This window comes from Esox lucius, chromosome 16, assembly GCF_011004845.1.
Source record: "Esox lucius isolate fEsoLuc1 chromosome 16, fEsoLuc1.pri, whole genome shotgun sequence".
Taxonomy (NCBI): domain Eukaryota; kingdom Metazoa; phylum Chordata; class Actinopteri; order Esociformes; family Esocidae; genus Esox; species Esox lucius.
The window spans coordinates 32,243,407-32,265,957 of record NC_047584.1 but is presented as its reverse complement, the minus strand read 5'-3'; the positions used below and the strand labels follow the sequence as shown (position 1 = coordinate 32,265,957).

The 22,551-nt window shown below is 42.4% G+C and overlaps 3 protein-coding genes across 6 annotated transcripts in view; 1 reads left to right on the top strand and 2 right to left on the bottom strand.

Annotated features, from left to right (window-relative positions):
• Window positions 1-2,913: 2,913 nt before the first annotated feature.
• Window positions 2,914-11,005, top strand: ndrg1b (N-myc downstream regulated 1b). 3 transcript variants are annotated; one of them, XM_020054528.3, is made up of 12 exons: window positions 2,914-2,970; window positions 3,191-3,424; window positions 5,742-5,847; window positions 6,058-6,178; window positions 6,670-6,732; window positions 7,015-7,075; window positions 7,509-7,595; window positions 7,879-7,935; window positions 8,578-8,744; window positions 9,137-9,236; window positions 9,509-9,596; window positions 9,860-11,003. In XM_020054528.3, exons 2-12 carry the CDS (start codon window positions 3,302-3,304, stop codon window positions 10,063-10,065), a joined length of 1,179 nt encoding a protein of 392 aa, XP_019910087.1. In that variant the 5' UTR covers window positions 2,914-2,970; window positions 3,191-3,301; the 3' UTR covers window positions 10,066-11,003. The 3 variants fall into 3 exon arrangements, with proteins under 3 accessions (XP_019910087.1, XP_019910088.1, XP_010878767.1); XM_020054529.3 differs by lacking the exon at window positions 3,191-3,424 and having other exon boundaries at window positions 2,917-2,970; window positions 9,860-10,782; XM_010880465.4 differs by lacking the exons at window positions 2,914-2,970; window positions 3,191-3,424 and adding an exon at window positions 4,416-4,536 and having other exon boundaries at window positions 9,860-11,005.
• A 20-nt stretch (window positions 11,006-11,025) lies between these two features.
• On the bottom strand, window positions 11,026-15,941 carry ccn4b (cellular communication network factor 4b). 2 transcript variants are annotated; one of them, XM_010880463.5, is made up of 5 exons: window positions 15,725-15,941; window positions 14,367-14,634; window positions 13,470-13,724; window positions 13,012-13,205; window positions 11,026-12,760 (listed from the first exon to the last, which is right to left on the bottom strand). In XM_010880463.5, the coding sequence occupies exons 1-5, from the start codon at window positions 15,770-15,772 to the stop codon at window positions 12,455-12,457; spliced, it is 1,071 nt and encodes a 356-aa protein (XP_010878765.1). In that variant the 5' UTR covers window positions 15,773-15,941; the 3' UTR covers window positions 11,026-12,454. The 2 variants fall into 2 exon arrangements, with proteins under 2 accessions (XP_010878765.1, XP_010878766.1); XM_010880464.5 differs by lacking the exon at window positions 15,725-15,941 and having other exon boundaries at window positions 14,390-14,595.
• Window positions 15,942-17,122: 1,181 nt separating this feature from the next.
• Window positions 17,123-22,551, bottom strand: part of tg (thyroglobulin) — a 44,408-nt gene continuing 38,979 nt past the window's right edge. Inside the window, exons 47-50 of the mRNA XM_029113464.2 lie at window positions 21,004-21,111; window positions 20,114-20,254; window positions 19,793-19,989; window positions 17,123-17,481 (exon numbers count right to left, since the gene is read on the bottom strand). Of these exons, the coding sequence (XP_028969297.2) occupies window positions 17,342-17,481; window positions 19,793-19,989; window positions 20,114-20,254; window positions 21,004-21,111 (586 nt within the window). The 3' untranslated portion in view covers window positions 17,123-17,341. The remainder of the gene's footprint in view (window positions 17,482-19,792; window positions 19,990-20,113; window positions 20,255-21,003; window positions 21,112-22,551) is intronic.

Here is a 22,551-nt window from a genome sequence, read left to right as displayed (position 1 = left end):
AATGGGAGAAATTGTTCCCCAACTAGTTAAATCAGAAAAGGTTTACTGATGAGAACGTTTCTCCTGTCCCCATTTTGAAAAATATATTTGTATGTGTAGTTTATGGTTAGGCAAATGTTAAGGATAAGATGAGAGTTTGGGGTCTGGAATCTCGAAAATAGGGAATAATTGTCGTGGACCACACAATGATAGAAGACGTGTGTGTGTGGTCAGTAGTGCAAACCTTTTCTGGACTTCTCCATTGGGTAGTTATAAACAAGGACAGACAGAACCGCCTTTATCTAAGCACAATTTGCGCACACCCTGAATTTGAACTGTTGTAATTATGCCGGTAGACAACATAAAGGGACATAATACACTAAACCTACGTACATTTTACCTACAGTTGTGTACAGTGTGTGGTGAGCTCATAAGATAATGTAATACGGTTGGTGAGCATATCCTACTTAACAGTTGAAAGGCATGCGCTACAGCGGGGCTAGGGGGTGCTATAGCCACAGCACATATCTGCGCAGCCTGAGTTCAGCCCCTTCAAGATTTTTAGTATTTTAGAATTTTAAAAACGTGAACTACCTTATAACTCTGAAGTCATAAAAATACCCCCCAACAACGTATTGGTCAAGCTCCCCCTTAGCACCTGGAGAGAAAATATCCGGGCGTCGCGCCTGACCGTTGAATTATAGGCTACATAGTAAAGGTGGGGGGTTAGCCACAGTCGGTCTTGACGCGGAAAGATAAAGGGCGTTTCGCACGCAGTATAGTGTAGCTTTGTATTTAGTGGTTATCGGTGGCTTGATACATTACAGTTAGTCAGCATGGTTGACTGAGGCCCACAGTACGGGGAAATAATCTGCGTAATGTCCAAAATCACCAGGCTGCCCGAAATCTGCCGAAGTGGACAACAATCAAAACATGCAACACAGAATCCTACTGCATCTAAGAAAGCGGCCTGTGACAGAAAGCACAGCTATGTTAATGACCTGAAAGGATTAACCGAGTGATCTGCAATACCGCTGTATAGCTACATACAGGCTACATTAGACCTGTATTGAAAAATGAAAACTAAACAGCAATTTCAAATAGTCTGTCCGCTAGGCAATTACGGTCATGGATCATAGCCTGTGTCCTAATTGGCATATTACCTAGGCTCTAGTCTTCTATATTGACTGATTGAAACTGATCAGCTGCTGTCAAATATGTTTAGGCTTTTGTGTGGCACAGGCAAGCGACACGGTCTGATACTGAGCCAACAGAGTACGTGTGGGTCCCAAACTGCTGCGGTTCCCTCTATATTTTGGACCGGGCATCGGTGTAAAGTGGCATACATAAGTGTTCCATACCAGTTATTTGACTTTTCCTTTGGCGAAACACGTTTTTATTCCAGGTATACAGGTGCTGGTCATAAAATTAGAATATCATCAGAAAGTTGATTTATTTCAGTAATTCCATTCAAAAAGTGAAACTTGTATAATGTATACATTCATTCCACACAGACTGAAATATTTTGATGATTTTAACTGACAACTAATGAAAACCCCAAATTCAGTATCTCAGAAAATTAGAATATTGTGAAAAGGTTCAATATTGAAGACACCTGGTGCCACACTCTAATTCAGCTAATTAACCCAAAACACCTGCAAAGGCCTTTAAATGGTCTCTCAGTCTAGTTCTGTAGGCAACACAATCATGGGGAAGACTGCTGACTTGACAGCTGTCCAAAAGATGACCATTGACACCTTGCACAAGGAGGACAAGACACAAAAGGTCATAGCTGAAGAGCCTGGCTGTTCACAGAGCTCTGTGTCCAAGCACATTAATAGAGAGGCGAAGGGAAAGAAAAGATGTGGTAGAAAACAGTGTACAAACAATAGGGATAACCGCACCCGTGAGAGGATTGTGAAACAAAACCCATTCTAAAATGTAGGGGAGATTCACAAAGAGTGGACTGCAGCTGGAGTCAGTGCTTCAAGAACCACCACGCACAGACATGCAAGACATGGGTTTCAGGAGTCCCAGAGTCTGGAAGAAGAGAGGAGAGGCACAGAATCCACGTTGCTTGAAGTCCAGTGTAAAGTTTCCAAAGTCAGCGATGGTTTGGGGTGCCATGTCATCTGCTGGTGTTGGTCCACTGTGTTTTCTGAGGTCCAAGGTCAACGCAGCCATCTACCAAGAAGTTTTAGAGCACTTCATGCTTCCTGCTGCTGACCAACTTTATGGAGATGCAGATTTCATTTTCCAACAGGACTTGGCACCTTCACACAGTGCCAAAGCTACCAATACCTGGTTTAAGGACCATGGTATCCCTGTTCTTAATTGGCCAGCAAACTCGCCTGACCTTAACCCTATAGAAAATCTATGGGGTATTGTGAAGAGGAAGATATGATATGCCAGACTCAACAATGCAGAAGAGCTGAAGGCCACTATCAGAGCAACCTGGGCTCTCATAACACCTGGGCAGTGCCACAGACTGATCGACACCATGCCACGCCGCATTGCTGGAGTAATTCAGGCAAAAGGAGTCCCAACTAAGTATTGAGGGCTGTACATGCTCATACTTTTCATGTTCATACTTTTCAGTTGGCCAACATTTCTAAAAATATTTTTTTTTTATTGGTCTTAAATAATATTCAAATTTTCTGAGATATTGAATTTGGGATTTTCATTAGTTGTCAGTTATAATCATCACAATTACAAAAAATAAACATTTGAGATATATCAGTCTGTGTGTAATGAATGAATATAATATACAATTTTCACTTTTTGAATGGAATTACTGAAATAAATCAACTTTTTGATTATATTCTAATTTTATGACCAGCACCTGTACACGTTTTTGGTTCCTGGTTGGACCTTTTCTTTACATTTAGATCCCTTTTGGGTTCCGTGTCGAGCCTGTAGGCTTGGTTCTACCTGGCACACAGAGTATTGTGCATGGAATGAAAAAAGATTCACCCTAGAACCAAAAACAAGGTACAGTCGAACAGCTTTTATGCAACCCTTTCCCCAAGTGCCCCCTTTTTTATATTTTAAACTATTACCAAACATTATTTTGTCCTAGACCTACCTTTTCTTCAGCTGTGCACCTTGAACTTCCAACTTTCAATCCAAGCTATGAATCCTCAATAGTCATATAATATGCCGGTCAAAATAATCTTGTTTAGTTTTGGTTTCATCTATTTTGCACCGCCAGGTAGCGACGATACGCTCGTCTCCAGACACTTTCGCTAGACTGGATACGAGGTTATGGCTACTTCAGTGTGTTATGGCCATCATATCAAACAGAGAGGACTAACGTATCACAATGGTGGAAGAGAAGTCAAAATTCCAAAAAGATAATGTGTCACAGTCAGTTGCCAAGGAAACTAATGAGGAAAGTCATGCTTGTTTTGGATTTCACCACCATCGACCGAGCATCATGCATAAGGTGCGTATTATCATAATGACTGTTAGAGAAATCTAGCTGCAGGTTGTTTCTCATTCGCGGGAAACCTTCCACGGTTACAAACCGTATGTGGGGTCTAGGAAATATACTGGCGTTATTCAGACACTGCAAGACATCTACTACATTGCCCAAGACAGTGATCGACAGGTGTAGGTGATATACAAGTTGTCTGGCCAGAAACGTATCTAAAAGTCTGAAAGTCGAATGTCATGAACTGGTATGTTGGCCTAGCAGTGATTGAGGACTATTTGTACTGTGCTCCTGTCCATTATGAGGAATCCCAGCATCTACCTGTACTGTTAACATTTAGGTACTATTCTACAAGCTGCAGGAACAAATCTGAGGTGGGTCATGGCTGGAAGGGAAACAGCTCATGTTAACCTGAAGTCATGCTCTAACATACTCAGGACTCCAATTGCTGGGCATGCTGAATACAGTGACTATGAACTCTCCCCGAAGTCCCAAAACACAGCTGGACACATTTCAAACTCTGCCATGAGACTTTAACATAGACTGATACCTTTCCACCCATGACATTTGATGTACCTGTACTCTGTTCAGTAAAGTTTCTGCACATAGAACGTACTGTATGATAAAATACACTGTAGTGTGTAGTGAAATAATGTTGTTTTTATACATAAGCAGTCCACATTACCTGTTTATACATAAGCAGTCCACAAAACCATTACCTTTTATGATTTTCTTAGCTGCAGTGAGTTACAGTAACTCTCTGGAAGTATTACTCAGGTAAATGTTTTTTAGACTTGGACCTAAACCAGATAGTGGAAAGTGTTTTTCATGTCAAAGTGCCAGGCTTGGGTTGATCCAATTTGCTGATCTTGACATCCAGGATTAGTCTAGTGTCTCCAGGCCAAACATTAAACGCCCCATGGGAGCTAATGGCTTAGTCACTACAAGGTAGGAGTGTAGAAATCCATCTCTCAGACGAGTTCTAGACAAATACCCTCTGAAGCTTTAAGACGTGAGGATCTATACTGTCTATTCAAACGTCTTTCACTGACTTCAACACTCAACTACCAAAAATGATTTTCCAGGATGGTGGTTCTGATTCAGTCTTTGAAACTGAAGTGACTGTGAGTATTATGTCAGTGCACCTGCTCTTAATTTATTCCAGATTCAGATGTTAGAAAGGGGTCTGTGGTTGGTAAATATTGTATTCAGATGTTAGAAAGGGGTCTGTGGTTGGTAAATATTGGATTCAAATGTTAGAAAGGGGTCTGTGGTTGGTAAATATTGGATTCAGATATTAGAAAGGGGTTTGTGGTTGGTAAATATTGGATTCAGATATTAGAAAGGGGTTTGTGGTTGGTAAATATTGGGTTCAGATGTTAGAAAGGGGTTTGTGGTTGGTAAATATTGGATTCAGATGTTAGAAAGGGGTTTGGGGTTGGTAAATATGGGATTCAGATGTAGAAAGGGGTTTGTGGTTTGTAAATATTGGATTCAGATGTTAGAAAGGGCTTTGTGGTTGGTAAATATTGGATTCAGATGTGAGAAAGGGGTTTGTGGTTGGTAAATATTGGATTCAGATGTTAGAAAGGGGTCTGTGGTTGGTAAATATTGGATTCAAATGTTAGAAAGGGGTTTGTGGTTGGTAAATATTGGATTCAGATATTAGAAAGGGGTTTGTGGTTTGTAAATATTGGATTCAGATGTTAGAAAGGGGTTTGTGGTTGGTAAATATTGGATTCAGATGTTAGAAAGTGGTTTGGGGTTGGTAAATATGGGATTCAGATATTAGAAAGGGGTTTGTGGTTGGTAAATATTGGATTCAGATGTTAGAAAGGGGTTTGTGGTTGGTAAATATTGGATTCAGATGTTAGAAAGTGGTTTGGGGTTGGTAAATATTGGATTCAGATATTAGAAAGGGGTTTGTGGTTGGTAAATATGGGATTCAGATGTAGCTGTGGATAATACATATTTTCGGGTTGATTAATGAGCTTGTTGACTCCAGCTTTTTAGTTGCCCTAAGGTGGATTTCTTAGCAGACATACATGCAACCCCGTTTTCAAAAAACGTGGTAAAAGTTTTTTTGAAAACCCAGTTTTAAATAAATAAAAAAATGCAATGATGGGCAAATCATTTAAATCCTGTATTCAATAGGAAATAGTACAAAGACAACATATCAAATAATCAGCTATACTCCAATTTAGAATGCACAGTATCAAGTCATTTCTTGACAGAAATGATCATAAGCTCTGCTCTAGGTATATGAACAGGCTGACTCCCAGAGCTGAGCGTAGCTGTAGGGTTTGTCTGACCAGCTGTCTCATGACAGGAGGTTGAAGTGGAGACGGAGTTCGGAAATGTTCACTGCACCGTAATGGGGGTTCACAAGGGCAACCGCCCCGTCATCATGACCTTCCACGATATCGGACTGAATCGTAAGTTCCAAAACAGCTAGCTGACCGCAGGGCCCTATCGTCGTCTTGTGAAAAACTAATGGTTGCACTACACACCTTCTGATCAGTTCGTCTCAGAACCACTGCAAAACAATTAGCATGATACACATAATGACAATGAATGTTTTCTGTGATTTTTCTCTTCTTTTTTTCTATCTGTTTTAAGCACTTGTCCTGTGTTCTCCTATGCAGACCATTCGTGCTTCAGTCCCCTGTTCAGTCATGAGGACATGCAGGAGATCTTATGGCACTTTGTCGTGTGTCATGTTCACGCTCCTGGACAGCATGAGGGTGCCTCTTCTCTACCCTCTTTGTAAGGGGCCCACCCTCTTTTGACAAATCATCTTTCATTAGTAGCATTCATTTGGGCAAGAGGTACTCTGGTTGTTCAGTCTTCCGGCAAAGATGAAAAGGAATCAATTTAGTAAAATTGATCAATGATGTGCTTTCCATTGGGCAAGGTGCTGCTTGTAAAATTGCAAACACATTAAACTATTTTACAAACCTGCTTAGCACCTGACCTTGATTACAAGCAGAATAGCTGGGCTACAACCAGAGTTCAACAACAACTGTGGTCAATAGGATCTAGTCCAATCTGTTTTTAGTGTTAGCAGACATTGGGATCTGGTCCCATCTGTTGTTGTTGTTAGTGGTCAATAGGATCTAGTCCAATCTGTTTTTAGTGTTAGCAGACATTGGTATCTGGTCCCATCTGTTGTTGCTGAAATCAATTCCAGCCCAGAGAAATATATTCATGTGAGAGTGGCGATGGGCCCCTGAAGTAAGTTCTGCTTTTCCCTGTAGGTACCCCTTCCCCTCCATGGACCAGCTCTCTGAGGCTCTCCTCCAGGTTCTGGATCACTTTCGGTAAGTGGTAAATGAAGTTCATATACACAGATACAGGCCACCACGGGTATTAGAGGTGCAGCAAAATGATAACCGGCAAGTTCCTTCAACAGTTCAGTACAAATATATGAAAAGAAACGTTGAGGAATATCATGGAAATACATTTTCCAATTGAAGCTTTCAAGTGTTATTCTCTGTGATAAAAACATACCTTAACTAGATAATACATTCGCTTGCAATACATTTCAAATAATATATACATTTGTCTATCTTTTTAAATTATCTCGTCTGGTTTCCCTTCAGGTTCCAGACTGTCATTGGACTTGGTAGCGGTGCAGGTGCCTATATCCTAACCAAATTTGCTGTGAGTTAATTTTCATTTTCCAACTCTTGTTTTTTTTTTTTTTGAGCTGACATGATTAAAACATGATATAAACTACATTGAACAATTTCTTTGGCCACAGTGCTGGTTGCGTAATCCTCCATATTTTCATTGGCATGCAATAAGTTACTGCAATATTGTTTGTCTACAAACACCTACACTGTTATTTTCATAGGTCATGTTTACAGTTAACACTTGGGGCCGGTTTTGCAGGCACAGATTAAGCCTAATCCCATGACTATTAAATCTCCATTGAGCTACATTTTTTAGTGCTGGACTGGGCTTAATCTGCATCCCTGAATCCGGCCCTTCATCACAATGAAAAGGTACCTCACTGTATAAAGGTTTGTGTCTTGCACTGCTCTCTTAATCCTAAATGTGTTTTTTGTTTATTGCTTGCGGTTCCTGTCTATAGCTAAACCATCCAGACAAGGTTGAGGGACTTGTCCTCATCAACATCAATGTTCGTGCAGAGACCTTGATGAATTCAGTTGCACACAAGGTAACATCAGGCAAACTGACATTGCATTGTAGATTCCAACATAGCTGTTTATTGTTCTTAAGGCCCCTCCATCCAAACAGTTTAAAATGTGCCAAAGATACTTGTGTTGGGGCTTTCAGGCTAAGCTAATGGTGACACAGATTTTCTCTGACTGATGTAAATTCTTAGTGGATTATGAGCAAGTGTGGCTTGTAAATAAGCTTCGATGAGCTTGTGTGTTAGATCGGCCTTCAGGAGAATGAATACAGACCTCTAACAAACTCTCTCTCTCTCCGGGAGAAAGTTGACCGGCTGGATCCATGCACTGCCTGACTACGTGATCAACCACATGTTTGGAAAGGTAAGGGACACACAGGAAGATAAATGACACCAGCATGGTTAAGGAAGTGTTAGCTTTAATGATGCTATCCGCTCCTGTTAGCCTTAACGATGCTATCCTCTCCTGTTAGCCTTAACCATGCTATCCTCTCCTGTTAGCCTTGATGATGCTATCCTCTCCTTTTAGCCTTAACAATGCTATCCTCTCCTGTTAGCCTTAACGATGCTATCCTCTCCTGTTAGCCTTAACGATGCTATCCTCTCCTGTTAGCCTTGATGATGCTATCCGCTCCTTTTGGCCTTGATGATGCTGTCCTTTCCCGTTAGCCTTAAAAATGCTATCCGCTCCTGTTACCCTTAATGATACTGTCCGCTCCTGTTAGCCTTGATGATGCTCTCCGCTCCTTCTGTTGAGCTACAACCACTGACACACAACATCCAAAAAGCAATGAAGCGTTCTTTTAACATATCCAAAGAAAAGCTGTCACCTCTGGACTTTGTCCTCTCTAATAAAGTGAAAGTTCACAGTAGGTATGTCTAAATTGCATGAAATTGTTTGATAAGGTCAACCTCCTAAATGTTGAGTAGGTGTCTCTATAGAGACATGGTACCCAATTCCATATATGGACATTTGGTCCTGTCCTATATTTGGTTCCTTGTGCAGGATGAGATCCAGAACAACCCAGATCTGATCGCCATGTACCGCAACCACATCACTCATAGTGTCAACCAGTCCAACCTGGCCCAGTTCATCAAGTCCTACCAGAACCGCAGGGACCTAGAGATAGAGAGGCCCATCCCAAGGGGGAGCTCTAGTGCCAGGACTCTGAGGTGAATATACATGGAGACCGCTCGGAATCAGGGCCCAGGCTTTTGACTGACCTGAGTGGGAAAACCCTGGACCCACACATGTAGTGTATTTGTGATCTTGGAACAATCAACTTCATTGATGTTTATTTACCATTTAAGTATATTTAATACACAGAATGATCTGAGGCACCTTTCTAGCATTCCTTTCGTTCATCTCCATTTTGAATGTATTTAATATGCTTACATCCTATACAAAGTGTTGAATAAAGCAAAAAAATATATATTTTTTTTTCCAAATGTAGATTATTTTAACCATATAAGCTGCAACTAGTGACTGTTAAAGTTATTTTATTGACCAAGCTCTGTTTGCTTATCTGTTTTGTGTTCCCTAATCCATACCTTGACTCCTACAGTTGCCCAGCTTTGCTGGTGGTGGGTGATGGCTCTCCTGCTGTAGAGGCTGTAGTCGACTGCAATGCAAAGCTCAACCCAACCAAGACCACGCTGCTCAAGGTGAACCCCCACTGTCAGTGACTATACAGGCACAATACAAGTAATAGAAGCCGCTAGACTAGTGAGAAGTCAGAATTTACAACCAAAGGTTTACCTCAGGTTTACCTCAGCGGCAAATGGTAATGGCTAGCGGGGAAACTTGTCTGTTAATATATTTTTTTTACATTCATTTGTCGATGGTGAATGCAGGTGGTTTGAAAGAGATTTTGAAAGAGGGCTTGTTAAGATCATTGGATTGGTTGACCCTTGATCTTTTCCATCTGTCCAATCAGATGGCTGACTGTGGAGGACTTCCTCAGGTGAGCCAGCCGGGTAAACTGACGGAGGCCTTGAAGTACTTCATCCAGGGAATGGGCCACAGTACGTATGAGTGTGCTCAGGATAATGTATCTGACGGCAGGATAATGTTCACCTTGTTGTGTGAAGCATTCTAAAAGGTATCTCGCTAGACCTCTCAGAGACTTCCTGGTGTAACTTCCTGGTGTACCCACAGACGTCAAATTCCTAATAGGCCCAGAGACCCAGCCACTTTTGATCTTCGGTGTCTCTCTGCTGAAACTAGACGTTCTTTTACATTACACAAGGACCAGGTTGTCATTTGGGTCTCTCCTTTCTCCACCCAGTGCCCTGGGCCAGCATGACCAGGCTGGGGCATTCCCGTGCCACCTCGGCCTCTGGCATCACCTGCGACAGCGACCTGAGCCACTCTCAGCCCGCCGAAAGCCAGCACAGCCACGCGCACATCTACGCATCGAGAGAGAGTGCCTCCGACAAAACCGCGGAGCAGAACGTGACCGCCTCCAGCAGCAGGACCGAGTTGGCCTGCTAGAGATGTCACTTTTAGCTCCTAGGTTGGGTCAAATGACACGCTTTTCCCCCTACAATTAGTCAATAGTAGTGCCCCATTTAGAGAATAAGGTGTGTTTTGGGATGCTGGCAAGGGGCCGTTAACACACTTCCTGTTGAACCCTATCTTCTGTTGCACCCTACTGCCTGATCTACTGCAGACAATAAATCAAGTGGATGTCATTGCTTCTGGGTAATTGAGTTTATAGCCCAGTGATTATCAAACTGGATGCCATTCGGGGGGGAACGTATGTAATATGTGTTCTATTCTGTGGATATGTATCTATTGTCATTGTTACAATTGAGTATTTCTGCAAAAATACACTTGGAATGTGTGGTTATGTCGAGGATTAGAGGTGTTTACACGAGATCGTCTGTGGCTACTGTTTAGCTTATTTTGAGATCATAGAACAGATCAATACTCCCATATTTTGTTACTTTATAACATGAAGTGATGTGTAATACACAAAAACATATTGGTTCCCATTTAAATTAGCCTGGAACTAATTACATGCATTTCAATATGGTGAAATCTTTCCAATTCTAAATAAGACATTTTCCGTATACTACATATACAATGTATAGTTAACGTAAACTTTTTTCCATTAAAGAAGTAGTTAAAATGCTGCAGAAATGTTTTCTACAAAATGACTTCTGAAATACTGGTCGCTGTATGAATCTTCATACTGACACATGATACTGCTACTGGTGTTTATTTGAGCCAGAGGGATGTGCAGAAGGTACTGGATGGGCAGTTGGATGCAGTATGTTCTTTAAGACGTGGGATTTTTGGGTCTTCAGTACTTTGCCGATTAGTCTCAGTCTCAGTAAATGGTAAAACACTGAGTATTTAGGTTCAGATTTCCAATCAAAACAGTTTTTCAGTCTGACTCTGGCCACATAGAGTGAAAAGGAGTGCAAAAAATGTATCAAAATGTTTTATCAAAATATTTACTACATAAACAAATTGACAATACAAATGCTGAGAAAACGTGCATGGAGAGAGTCTTTTCTGACATAACATTTCCAATGAATCCCAAAAAATACATTTTTTACCAAACACCTTGAATACCATGGTAAGTACAATGTTGAAATAAAAAAGCAGGAGTATTAAATCGCTTGACCACTCGAGTGGTTAATGCCCCAATATGCCAGCATATGATACATAATTACATTTTAACATTGTATCCAACTACAATGTCATCACACATATAGAGCTGGGAATAAGTATTTGACCCCTTTCTAATTCTTTCAACAACAAAAAAATTCCAAAGAATTTTTACAAATCTTTAAAGAAAACACAATTAAAGTAAACAAATGGTGAACAAATAATATTTATTTTAATGAACAAAGTTATAAACACCCAGTGAAAAACAAAATGTTCCCCTCCTACAAAAGAACTGGTTTTATTGAATAAGGAGCTGGAAAATGTCCATTATTGAATGTTCGGCATAATCAATCATGAGAATTTCAGGTGATCCATCCATAAGCTGAATCTGAAGTGCACCTGGCTCATGCAGCAAGAGACAAGTAATTCCTCTGTACATCAGAATGGCTGAAAATGTATTACATTAATGTTTTGGACTAGGCAAATCAATGTCCACAGTGTAGTGTTAAATTACTTCTGCATTGAAGTGTGGGCCAAAATTCCTCTGCAGTAAAGTGCTAGAATGCAGTCATCACCCTTAACCAGTTATTCAGCATAAAGGAGTAATCACGGTTTCACAAGGGGAATTGGGTGTTGCTAACTTTGTTCACGAAAAAAGAATACCTGTTCAAATCTTCTATTATTTGTTCTCTCAAGTAACTTGTAATATTTAGTTTTTTGGTTTAAGAGCTAAGAAAAAATGACAAACAAAACAAGAAATCCTAAAGGGGACAAAAACGTAATCATTGCACTGTAATCAGCAAAATATTTTTGTTTTTTTTTCCAATATGAAAAATATGCTTTCAAGCTTATAAATGAAAAAACAGTTGGAAAACAACCACATCTACTGTATACTTGTGTGTATGCGGTTGTTTTCCAAACTCTGAGGGCTCTTCAATCCTAGTTTCAGGGATGTGCATACCTTCACTCCAGACCCGTACTTTGACAACTAAGGCCAACAAATCGTCAACAAGCTCTTCATGTAGAAGCACCTCATGTAGAAGCTCTTCATGTAGAAGCTCTTCATATAGAAGCTCTTCATATAGAAGCTCTTCATATAAACAAAACAATATAAAGGCAGTTACAACATAAAACAGACAGAAGAGGAAACAGCTTGTCGCCGATTCAGTTGTTCAGGTCTAACTTGTTCAAAAGGTTCCACTTGGTATGGCATCGTGACAGACCGCACGCGGGTCGCTCTGACTCGGGCACGGCCACTCGGCGCTCAGTTGATCACCTCGTTGTTCTCGTAGTATTGCTCCAGGTCAGCAAAGATGTCGTTGGGGTTACGGCAGCTCAGGTTACAGAAGCAGGCGTTGATCCACATCACCTGCCAGGTGAACGAGGCCCCGCTGGGACACTCAAACTCCACCTCGATCGTCTTGGACTTGTACGGAATGCAGCAGCGTTGGTCCTGGGCTTCACAGACACCGCAGTATTTAGGCCAGTAGGACTTCTTGCTGGTGCAGCCAGATATGGTGAGGTTCTGACGATGACCCTCCCTGTAAATGTTCAGGCACTTCTTCCCTGGCTGTGGGCCGAGTGGGGTAGAGAGGTCAGAGTTCAGGATCAATTGGCAGACAAGAATACTGTTACACTGTTGTCAGAAATGGCCTGATTGAATTGGAAGCACCAATGAGTGATATTGTGTCCATAACGTTCCTCTATTCATCTCTGCACCAGGGCACCGTTTCTGAGAGTCGCCAAACGACCTGTCAGGGTATATGCTCAGGTCAGAAGTGACACGCTATATGGAGTAGAGTGTGATTTTGAACACCTCACCTTGATGTGCTTGGTGATGTCAACCTCACAGGGCCGGATGTTGCAGAGGCGGGATTCCTTCACCATCTCACACTGGTCATTGGCGTTGGAGATCCTCAGGGACAGGCCACGCCCACAAGTCTTGGAACAAGGGCTCCAGGAGGTGGTCTGGGTAATGCAGTTCTTGTGCCAGATCTCATTATGGCTAGCCCGCACTGTGTCAGACAAACACAAGATCAGACGTCTAGCGAAGGTTCTTTGTTTCTGATCATGTTTAAAAGTTCACTGATTCACTGATTTCCTGCTTATTCCTGATTCCTCAAATCCTCTGGAAAGGTTGAGAATAGGGTGGGAAAGCTGCAGGTAAAGAAATGATTGCACACTATTGGGAATATCTAACTGTCTCTCTGGGTATGAGGGTCTGCTCAATTGTAACTAACATGTGTCATTAGGAACCCAGACAGAACCCAGTACTGTACCAATCTCTGCATGCCTGGGCGCCGCCTTTCGGGTCTTTCTGGGCTCGTCACAGATCCACTGCTCACAGCAGCGGCCCGGCAGTTTGACCCGCCTCGGCGTCTGGCACCACACGCGGGGCGGCTGGGAGTCCAAGCAGAGTGGCACGCAGCCGATGGCCCCGTTCACACAGAGACAGCGATACTTACAGCTGGGCTGGAAGCTCTGACCATTACGGTAGATGGTGCCGTCGTACTCACAGCCGGTGCCTACCATGTCTGTCGGGCGGACCGTGTTAAATAACAATCAGAACGGTACGCATGTATTTTTCAGTTTAGATGGCTTTATTGGCACGTAAAACGTGTTTGCGTTGCTAAAGCTAGTGGGAAGAAATATAACAATAATAAACAACAAATATAAAAAATACATCTTAAGTATATATCCTGAATGGCTGTTAACAACAGGACATTCAAGAAGAGGCGTAGCTAAGACACGTAACTCCATGTTTTTTCTTGGGAAAAGAGCACTCAATTCACTGTGGAAATTCCTTTGCCTAATCAATATGAATCAAATTCTCACCAATACTGTAACTTCTACAATCCATCTTAAAACGCATAACATTTCTCAAAAACAGAAATGCACGTCATTCAATTCTCATTACAGCGCAGACGAAGATGGTGCAACGTCATAATTCATAAAGACATGGCCTGGAGTAGCCGCCTCAAAGCTGCTGCCTCCCGCACATACAGAATACCGCTGCCTCATCATGGGGTTCCAGTTCACTGCCATTCCAGCACGTTCTCCACTCAGTACAATAAATCAATGAAAATGCTAAAATATATATATAGATGGATATATAGCGAGAGAGAGATTTTAATTTTTTTAAACGACAGGTAAAGTGAATCCAAGTTGACACTTACAGGCACACACTCCTTTTTCGTACCTAGGCTTGTCCGCGCTGTAGTCACAGTACAGTCCCTTATGGTAGTCACAGATATCCGCTTCGTTGCAGGTCTCGCCCACCTGTCTGGAACATACCTTGCAGCAGTCACAGCCATCCATCAGCACACTGACACCGGGCGGACACACGGGGACGCTCTTGGCACACTTGCAGGGCCATTTGCAGTATACGGTCCTGTTATAAAGCTCCGCCGTGGTGGTCAAGGCGGTGGGATTTTGGGAAAGAACCTGTGGAATGTAATAAATACTGATGGGTTGGTCGTTGGGATGAGTAGCTGCTCCAGATAACGAATATGCGTCATCAGTTGGTGTAAATTACTGTCACTGTGTTATGTGCACCGAAAGGTAACTCAAGTTTTTGTTACCAGACTTTCAGCCGAAATGCGCTGTGCTCACTATACTGTAGTCTGGGGACTGGGGACAGTAGATGTAGACATGTGACTTGTGCCTATACTGCCACCGACCGCACGTTTGTAGTCAGCTTTATTACAGGGAAAATCTTAACCGCAGAATCTCGCCACAGGAATGGGAAATATATCAGTCCACGTTAATGAGAAATTGGTTTCATTTTAAAGGGAAATTCTTCAAGAGTCCACACACACAAAAAATATTTCTGCAATGCATGCAAAAGAACGAAATAGTCATGATTAGGTATGATGGAAATTGATTAGAAAAAATACCCTAAAACATAATCGGTTCAGTCTACATATATACACACACACATATAAAGGTTCAGCTGACCTCATTTACAAAGTGGTATAGTCCACGGTCTAGCAGCTAGTTGAGTATATGTGTGTATATATGTGTCTTTATTTAATATAGTATAAATGTGTGTGTGTATGTGTATATAAAGTGTAGTAGTTTAATTTGCCACTAATGACGCGGCTGTCATTTATATAGCCTAAATAACTTTAACAGACAGAACTAGAACGAAACCGTTTAACCACAACTGCGAAATAGGGCAACTGTGGCTAACAAGTTACTGTTGAAAAATGAGGTCATATTATCTGAGCTAAAATGAAAAAGGTTGGAAGAGTCAGGAGCAGATGGCAGATAGCTTTTAGCTGTCTCGTTCTAGGTCGTCTATCAAGGTTTCACTGATTGTGCAGAGGCAAATCTGACAATATGGCTTGACAATATGAATAGGAGAGAAACGCAATGGTCTACCGACAATTTAATTCGGGCACAAAACGTCAGCAAGTCCGATCGTGATATGCAAACAGTATTGCTATTATTGATGACGTAACAAACATCAAACATTTTTACATTTATTATACTATAAGTTTTAAATTAAACACAATAAATAATTAATATTTACCTGATGGGTGCTGGCTACTATTAACATCCACGGCAGAAGCCACTTCATTACGAGATTCCAATAGGAACTTCATTGAACCGCGAATGAGACACTCGAAAAAATTATAATGTATTCCACGAGTTCAGATTATTTCAAAGCGGTGCAGCGCAAATGACAGCCAGCGCCGTGCTTTGGAGTACAAGTCCGGAATTCTGTCTGACGTCAAGGTTCAGGACAGGCCCTTTAGTTTAGCTTGAATGGTTTTAATTCTTGCCTTTCTTTAATCCCCATCACTCATTTAGTACCACACTGAAAAAAGGAGAAGGGGATACAAGGCTAAAACTCCCTAAAGGGAGATGGTTGAAACAACGTGTGCGGGGTTTAAAACAAAAATAGGTCATACGGTGTTTTAAAGTTTGTAACTTGGTTTTATCATTAGCCTACATAATAAGAAAAATAAAATAATACCATTAAAAAAATACAGTAACTGAAACTTGTTGAAAATGTATCACAGACTACAATTCGTTAGTCACAATTACTAACAGAATAGACATTTATCACTGTTCAGAATGGGGGAAAAAAAGTGTTCTACTACATTTAACATGACAACCTAGAAGTCCAAGAAATCCTAGCTAATGGACACCATGTGTGAATCCAATGTCTTCAATGTCCACATTATTCTGAGTTTTGTGTATTATGCCAAGAAAAGTATCTAAAATTCAGGTCCTTGAAAACGCTTGATTATTTAATACTTTAGACAGACCTGAGAAATATTAACCAGGTCTATTTTGCTAATATATTTTATATTTTTTAAGAAAGATGTCCTCAAGCATGAGCTCTAAATATTGGAGGTCCTTGACAAAGTCTGAAAACCCATTTTATGCATCTGAACCATAGGGTCAGGCTGGGCATTTGTAAAAGCACTATGTTAGAACTGCAAAGGCTTTATAAAATACATTTTATTGATTGATTGGACCCTCCTGGTTAAACAGATGTCTATGTACGACATACCGTCGCTTGAAATGTAGTCTGGCAGATTAATTACACATTTTAGTTGCTGTCTAGGTTACTAATAGAAACTGCTTTAAGTCAGTCAAGTCACTAGACAAGATAAAGGATGTGTAGAAGAGATTCCAGATTCCATTCAATGTTTTGATTTACCTGGCTACGTCCCAAATAGCACTCTATTCTCAAACCTTGTGTGATGTTCAGGGACTAGGGTTTCATTTGGGTTGTGGTGTTGAGAGATATCAGAAAGAGGAACATTTTGACGATTTCATGAATTAATAAAAAACTTAGAGTTCAGTTATTTCCTTTAACTCATTGCGGAGACATATTTGACTCTACAAAATAGGAAGTTCTGTCTTATGAATGTACTGTCACTAGAAATGACTACTGCTGCAGACAAAGAGCGCATTTTGAAATTGAATTTATTGTTGATTTCATTTCTATTGTGGAAACTATAACAGGTAGTTCAATTATGAGTTATTGAATTTATGGACAGACAACTGTGGTTCCTGTTTCAAATAGAAGTACACAAATACGATAACAACACAAGATTACAACAAGGCTTAATAAAGTGTACAAATAGTGTTTCCTGAAAGCAGATTAGATGGTGCTCATTGTTAATGTCACTGTCTAATTATAAGCATCCTTCTCAGATTTGGGGTTGCTCTGGGTAACAGTAGACAGAAAATCAACAAATAACTTTGGCGTATCTTGTGTTGGGAATCTCAGATGGTCAGACTCTCTGTCCAATAGAGCAGGTGAAAGTTTCTCTGAAAAACCGAAAGGACACAATTAGTAAACAGTTTAAACAAAAAAAGTGAAAGGAGTATATCAGAAGTTGATCCATAAAAATTGAAATGTTTACTCAAGATGAAAAGCTTAGCAGATGAAACTAGAGGTTTGGCACAATCAGAGTCAGCTAAACAGAGAAGTATGTAATCAGTGGCTGCATTCGTGTTTTTACATGTGTTTTTCTGACATCTTTACGATTTACTGCACTTAGTCAACTGGAGCACAATATACTGTATATACAGTGGGGAGAACAAGTATTTGATACACTGCCGATTTAGCATGTTTTCCTACTTACTAAGCATGTAGAGATCTGTAATTTTTATCATAGGTACACTTCAACTGTGAGAGATAGAATCTAAAACAGAAATCCAGAAAATCACTTTGTATGATTTTTAAATAATTAATTTGCATTTTATTGCATGACATAAGTATTTGATCACCTTCCAACCAGTAAGAATTCCGTCTCTCACAGACCTGTTAGTTTTTCTTTAAGAAGCCCTCCTGTTCTCCACTCATTACCTGTATTAACTGCACCTGCTTGAACTTGTTACTTGTATAAAAGACACCTGTCCACACACTCAATCAAACAGACTCCAACCTCTCCACACTGGCCAAGACCAGAGAGCTGCGTAAGGACATCAGGGATAAAATTGTAGACCTCCACAAGGTTGGGATGGGTTACAGGACAATAGGCAAGCAGCTTGGTGAGAAAGCAACAACTGTTGGCACAATTATTAGAAAATGAAAGAAGTTCAAGATGACGGTCAATCTCCCTCGGTCTGGGGCTCCAAGCAAGATCTCACCTCATGGGGCATCAATGATCATGAGGAAGGTGAGGGATCAGCCCAGAACTACATGGCAGGACCTGGTCAATGACCTGAAGAGGGCTGGGACCACAGTCTCAAAGAAAACCATTAGTAACACACTACGCTGTCATGGATTAAAATCCATAACAAGGTCCCCCTGCTCAAGCCAGCGCATGTCCAGGCCCGTCTGAAGTTTGCTAATGACCATCTGGATGATCCAGAGGAGGAATTGGAGAAGGTCATGTGGTCTGATGAGACAGAAATAGAGCTTTTTGGTCTAAACTCCACTCGCCGTGTTTGGAGGAAAAGGATGAGTACAACCCCAAGAACACCATCCCAACCGTGAAGCATGGAGGTGGAAACATCGTTCTTTGGGGATGTTTTTCTGCAAAGGGGACAGGACGACTGCACCATATTTAGGGGAGGATGTATCGCAAGATCTTGGCCAACAACCTCCTTCCCTCAGAAAGAGCATTGAAGATGGGTCGTGGCTGGGTCTTCCAGTATGACAACGACCCGAAACACACAGCCAGGGCAACTAAGGAGTGGCTCCGTAAGAAGCATCTCAAGGTCCTGGAGTGGCCTAGCCAGTCTCCAGATCTGAACCTAATAGAAAATCTTTGGAGGGAGCTGAAAGTCCGTATTGCCCAGTGACAGCCCCGAAACCTGAAGGATCTGGAGAAGGTCTGTATGGAGGAGTGGGCCAAAATCCCTCCTGCAGTGTGTGCAAACCTGTGTCCAAACTACAGGAAACGTATGATCTCTAATTGCAAAAAAAATATTCTGTACCAAATATTAAGTTCTGCTTTTCTGATATATCAAATACTTATGTCATGCAATAAAATGCAAATTAATTACTTAAAAATCATACAATGTGATTTTCTGTATTTTTGTTTTAGATTCCATCACTCACAGTTGAAGTGTAACTATGATAAAAATTAGACTTCTACATGCTTTGTAAGTGGGAAAACCTGCAAAATCGGCAGTGTATCATACTTGTTCTACCCACTGTGTGTGTGTGTGTACACATTTTATATATATTTATATGGTTGAACTACACATCTATTCCCCTGTGCCTGGTTTTCCAATTTGGTTCTTTTCACATGAATAAATACCCTTCAGAATCAGTTATTGGCATGAAACGTTGCCACTTAAAACATAAAACAATTCAACTATCACTTACAAGATGTATTGTAGTAAAAGCCCTGGGAGTTTTTCCTGTCCAGGGGACCAAACTCATGACCCCTTCAACCCAGGTCTCTTAGCCCTAACCCTAACCCAGGTATCGTAACCCTAACCCTAACCCAGGTATCGTAACCCTAACCCTAACCCAGGTCTCTTAGCCCTAACCCTAACCCTAACCCAGGTATCGTAACCCTAACCCTAACCCAGGTATCGTAACCCTAACCCTAACCCAGGTCTCATAGCCCTAACCCTAACCCTAACCCAGGTATCGTAGCCCTAACCCAGGCCATGAACCCACCAGTGGCGACACCCAGGGCGGGGACGTAGTCTCCCCAGAAAGAGCATTGGGCCCTGCGGAGGCCCCTGTGTTTCCGGAGGCCTGGCTCCACCCCCATGTAGCTGCCTCCATCAGGGTGGGGCAGGAAGGCGGGCCACGAGGGCAGTACCGTCTCGCTGAAGGCCACACCCGACCTGCTGAGAGGATGGTTGGGGTTTCTGGACGGGAGGAGAATATGTCCAATATGAGACGTAGATGGTGAGGAGGCAGGTGTGGACAGTAAGGGACACGTTACAGGGCTGGGATTGTGCTCATTTAAATGAATCTGCACTGAGTCTTCACCCAGACTTGATGAAGTTGGCCGCGTAGCTCATCATCTGCAACGAGAGGCGTCTCTCCGCGGGAGTGAACAGGTCGTAGGTCAGGCGGCTGTGGGGAACGCCGAACACGTACTGGACATCCAGGGGCACAGACAGGTCAACGCTGAAATGACATCAAAACATTCACAGGCGGTGGTCAACATTAGCCTGGTCCACCTCCACAGCACGTTTCAGAAACAATAATGGATAACCATCCCAGGTCCTCTGTTGTTGGTGCACACTGGCTTCTGAATGAAGCTTGGGTTCCCTACAACACCATGCACACTGGCTTCTGAATGAAGCTTGGGTTCCCTACAACACCATGCACACTGGCTTCTGAATGAAGCTTGGGTTCCCTACAACACCATGCACACTGGCTTCTGAATGAAGCTTGGGTTCCCTACAACACCATGCACACTGGCTTCTGAATGAAGCTTGGGTTCCCTACAACACCATGCACACTGGCTTCTGAATGAAGCTTGGGTTCCCTACAACACCATGCACACTGGCTTCTGAATGAAGCTTGGGTTCCCTACAACACCATGCACACTGGCTTCTGAATGAAGCTTGGGTTCCCAACAACACCATGGAGTTTGCGGGAAGTGGAACCGCCCACCGACCTCCGGGCTGAGGTCAAACCCCATAGCCCTCAACAAACTCTGTTCTGCCACTTCTGGTTTCTTGGCACCCCTATGTTGGAACCAGCTCCCCTGGAAGCTAGAACATCATCTCCCACATCTCACTTCACTCGGAGCACAAAGTGGCGCATTACGAACTAGTTCAGTCAACACCTGACGGTCAATAAACGAAGGTCAACGCCTGACAGTCTATGAATCCGCAGTGTGAACTGCTGAAACCAAGCGGTCTTCTAACCTGGTCTGGGCTGTGTCCTCAGGCAGGTGGTACATGAAAACGTTGGATGTGGTGTTAGCCGCCCAGAAGGCAGCCATCTTGATGATGGGGCACACAATAAAGAGATCCCTGCAGAGAGAAAGGAGACAGGGAAGGAAGAGAGGAGAAAAGTCACACAGTGTCAGTTCTATGTGTCTGTTCAGATCTATGGGTTCGTGAGGATCGATAAAGCCCGGTTCACCTACTCTGAACTTTACAAAGAGCCAGTGGAGTGCTGACCGTACAGACGGGGTTGTTTAACAAACCAAGTATTTAATTAGCGTGACTGAGTGCTGCGAGGGAACAGCTGTCTGACCTCCGCAGTGCCAGGCTAATTAACTGAACGTCTTCCCTGTGTTTCCTTCTGTGGGACCGGCTCCTGATGCAGGACAACAGTTTCCCACTGGTACATGTGGCCACATCATCAATGTCCCAACCTGACCCCCTATCCCCTACCAAGTGCACTAGTTTTGACTGCCGTCCATAAGGGGCAGCGCTCTACGAAGGGTAGAGGGTGCAATTTGGGCAAGCCGGAAATGCCACGTATTTACTGCGAGACGGCCACTCAGTCTGGCACATCTGGCTAAGCCACCCAGTGGACATGGCATGTGCCTCCTGAAGTCACGGGCCGACTAAACTACTAAGGGGTTAGGAATCGTCTAGCGCTGCAATAGTTTTGGAAGCCCGGTTCTAAAATAAATAGTCTCCTGAAGGCTGTTTTCATCAGTTACTCTCGACACAGTCATTCTGTGTGTCAAGTCCCCCCCACCCACACCCCCCCCTCCAATATTATCGTCTGAAACACAGGACTGATTAAAATACTCTGGCTGTTTCGTGGGTACCGTCGTCAGGTGAATGTGAAGAATGCAGTTGTTTGTCTTTCGCCAGTGGGGTTGCTATCCTGAGCTAACCACATGGGCGTGACGAGCTGTGTGTGTGGGTCAGACCCGGCTATATCCAACGCTACTAATTATGTGTGGGTGAAGTCCGGAGCGGGAAACGGCTGGAACCGAGGTAGCAGCTAAAACACACATCCCTACCAAACATCTCTGCGAGCCCTGCAGATGCACGGCACACGGAAATACACATCTGTCCACTTTCTGATTTTCTCTCTCTTTTTTTTTGGGCCACTGAACGTTTTCAGATGTCCCGGGTGAACAAACACCACAAGATTTGTATTATTTGTATTTATTTCAATTATTTAACAAAGCACGGCATGAAGGCTCTCCTTTGAGAATGGAAAAACCGCCTCACCCTTAACAACTGACTGTGCACGACAAGTGCAACCAAACACTCTTGTTTTCATTGTCTCACATTGCGTTGGAAGAATAACAGATTCTTCCATGCTGAACCTTCACACAGTAACATTTGTAGGTTTTGGAGCATGACCTGCTAGTTACACGTCTTGTCACATCTCCATTAAGTCAAGGTCTGGACATTGACTTGAGCATCCCAAAATCAAGCAGCAAACCTGCAAATGAAAGTGAGCAGTTCTGCATGGAAATGGGTCAAAATTCAAGTCAACCAATA

Bases quoted from the DNA above. Each gene is read 5' to 3' on its own strand.
- ndrg1b (XM_020054528.3), top strand. From the start codon at position 3,302: ATGGTGGAAGAGAAGTCAAAATTCCAAAAAGATAATGTGTCACAGTCA. The intron at 3,425-5,741 runs GTGCGTATTATC...GTCTCATGACAG, and splicing joins GACCGAGCATCATGCATAAG to GAGGTTGAAGTGGAGACGGA. The intron at 5,848-6,057 runs GTAAGTTCCAAA...TCTCCTATGCAG, and splicing joins CCACGATATCGGACTGAATC to ACCATTCGTGCTTCAGTCCC.
- ccn4b (XM_010880463.5), bottom strand. From the start codon at position 15,772: ATGAAGTGGCTTCTGCCGTGGATGTTAATAGTAGCCAGCACCCATCAG. The intron at 14,635-15,724 runs GTAAATATTAAT...TACATTCCACAG, and splicing joins TAGTAGCCAGCACCCATCAG to GTTCTTTCCCAAAATCCCAC. The intron at 13,206-13,469 runs GTACAGTACTGG...TGTCTGACACAG, and splicing joins GCCCAGGCATGCAGAGATTG to TGCGGGCTAGCCATAATGAG.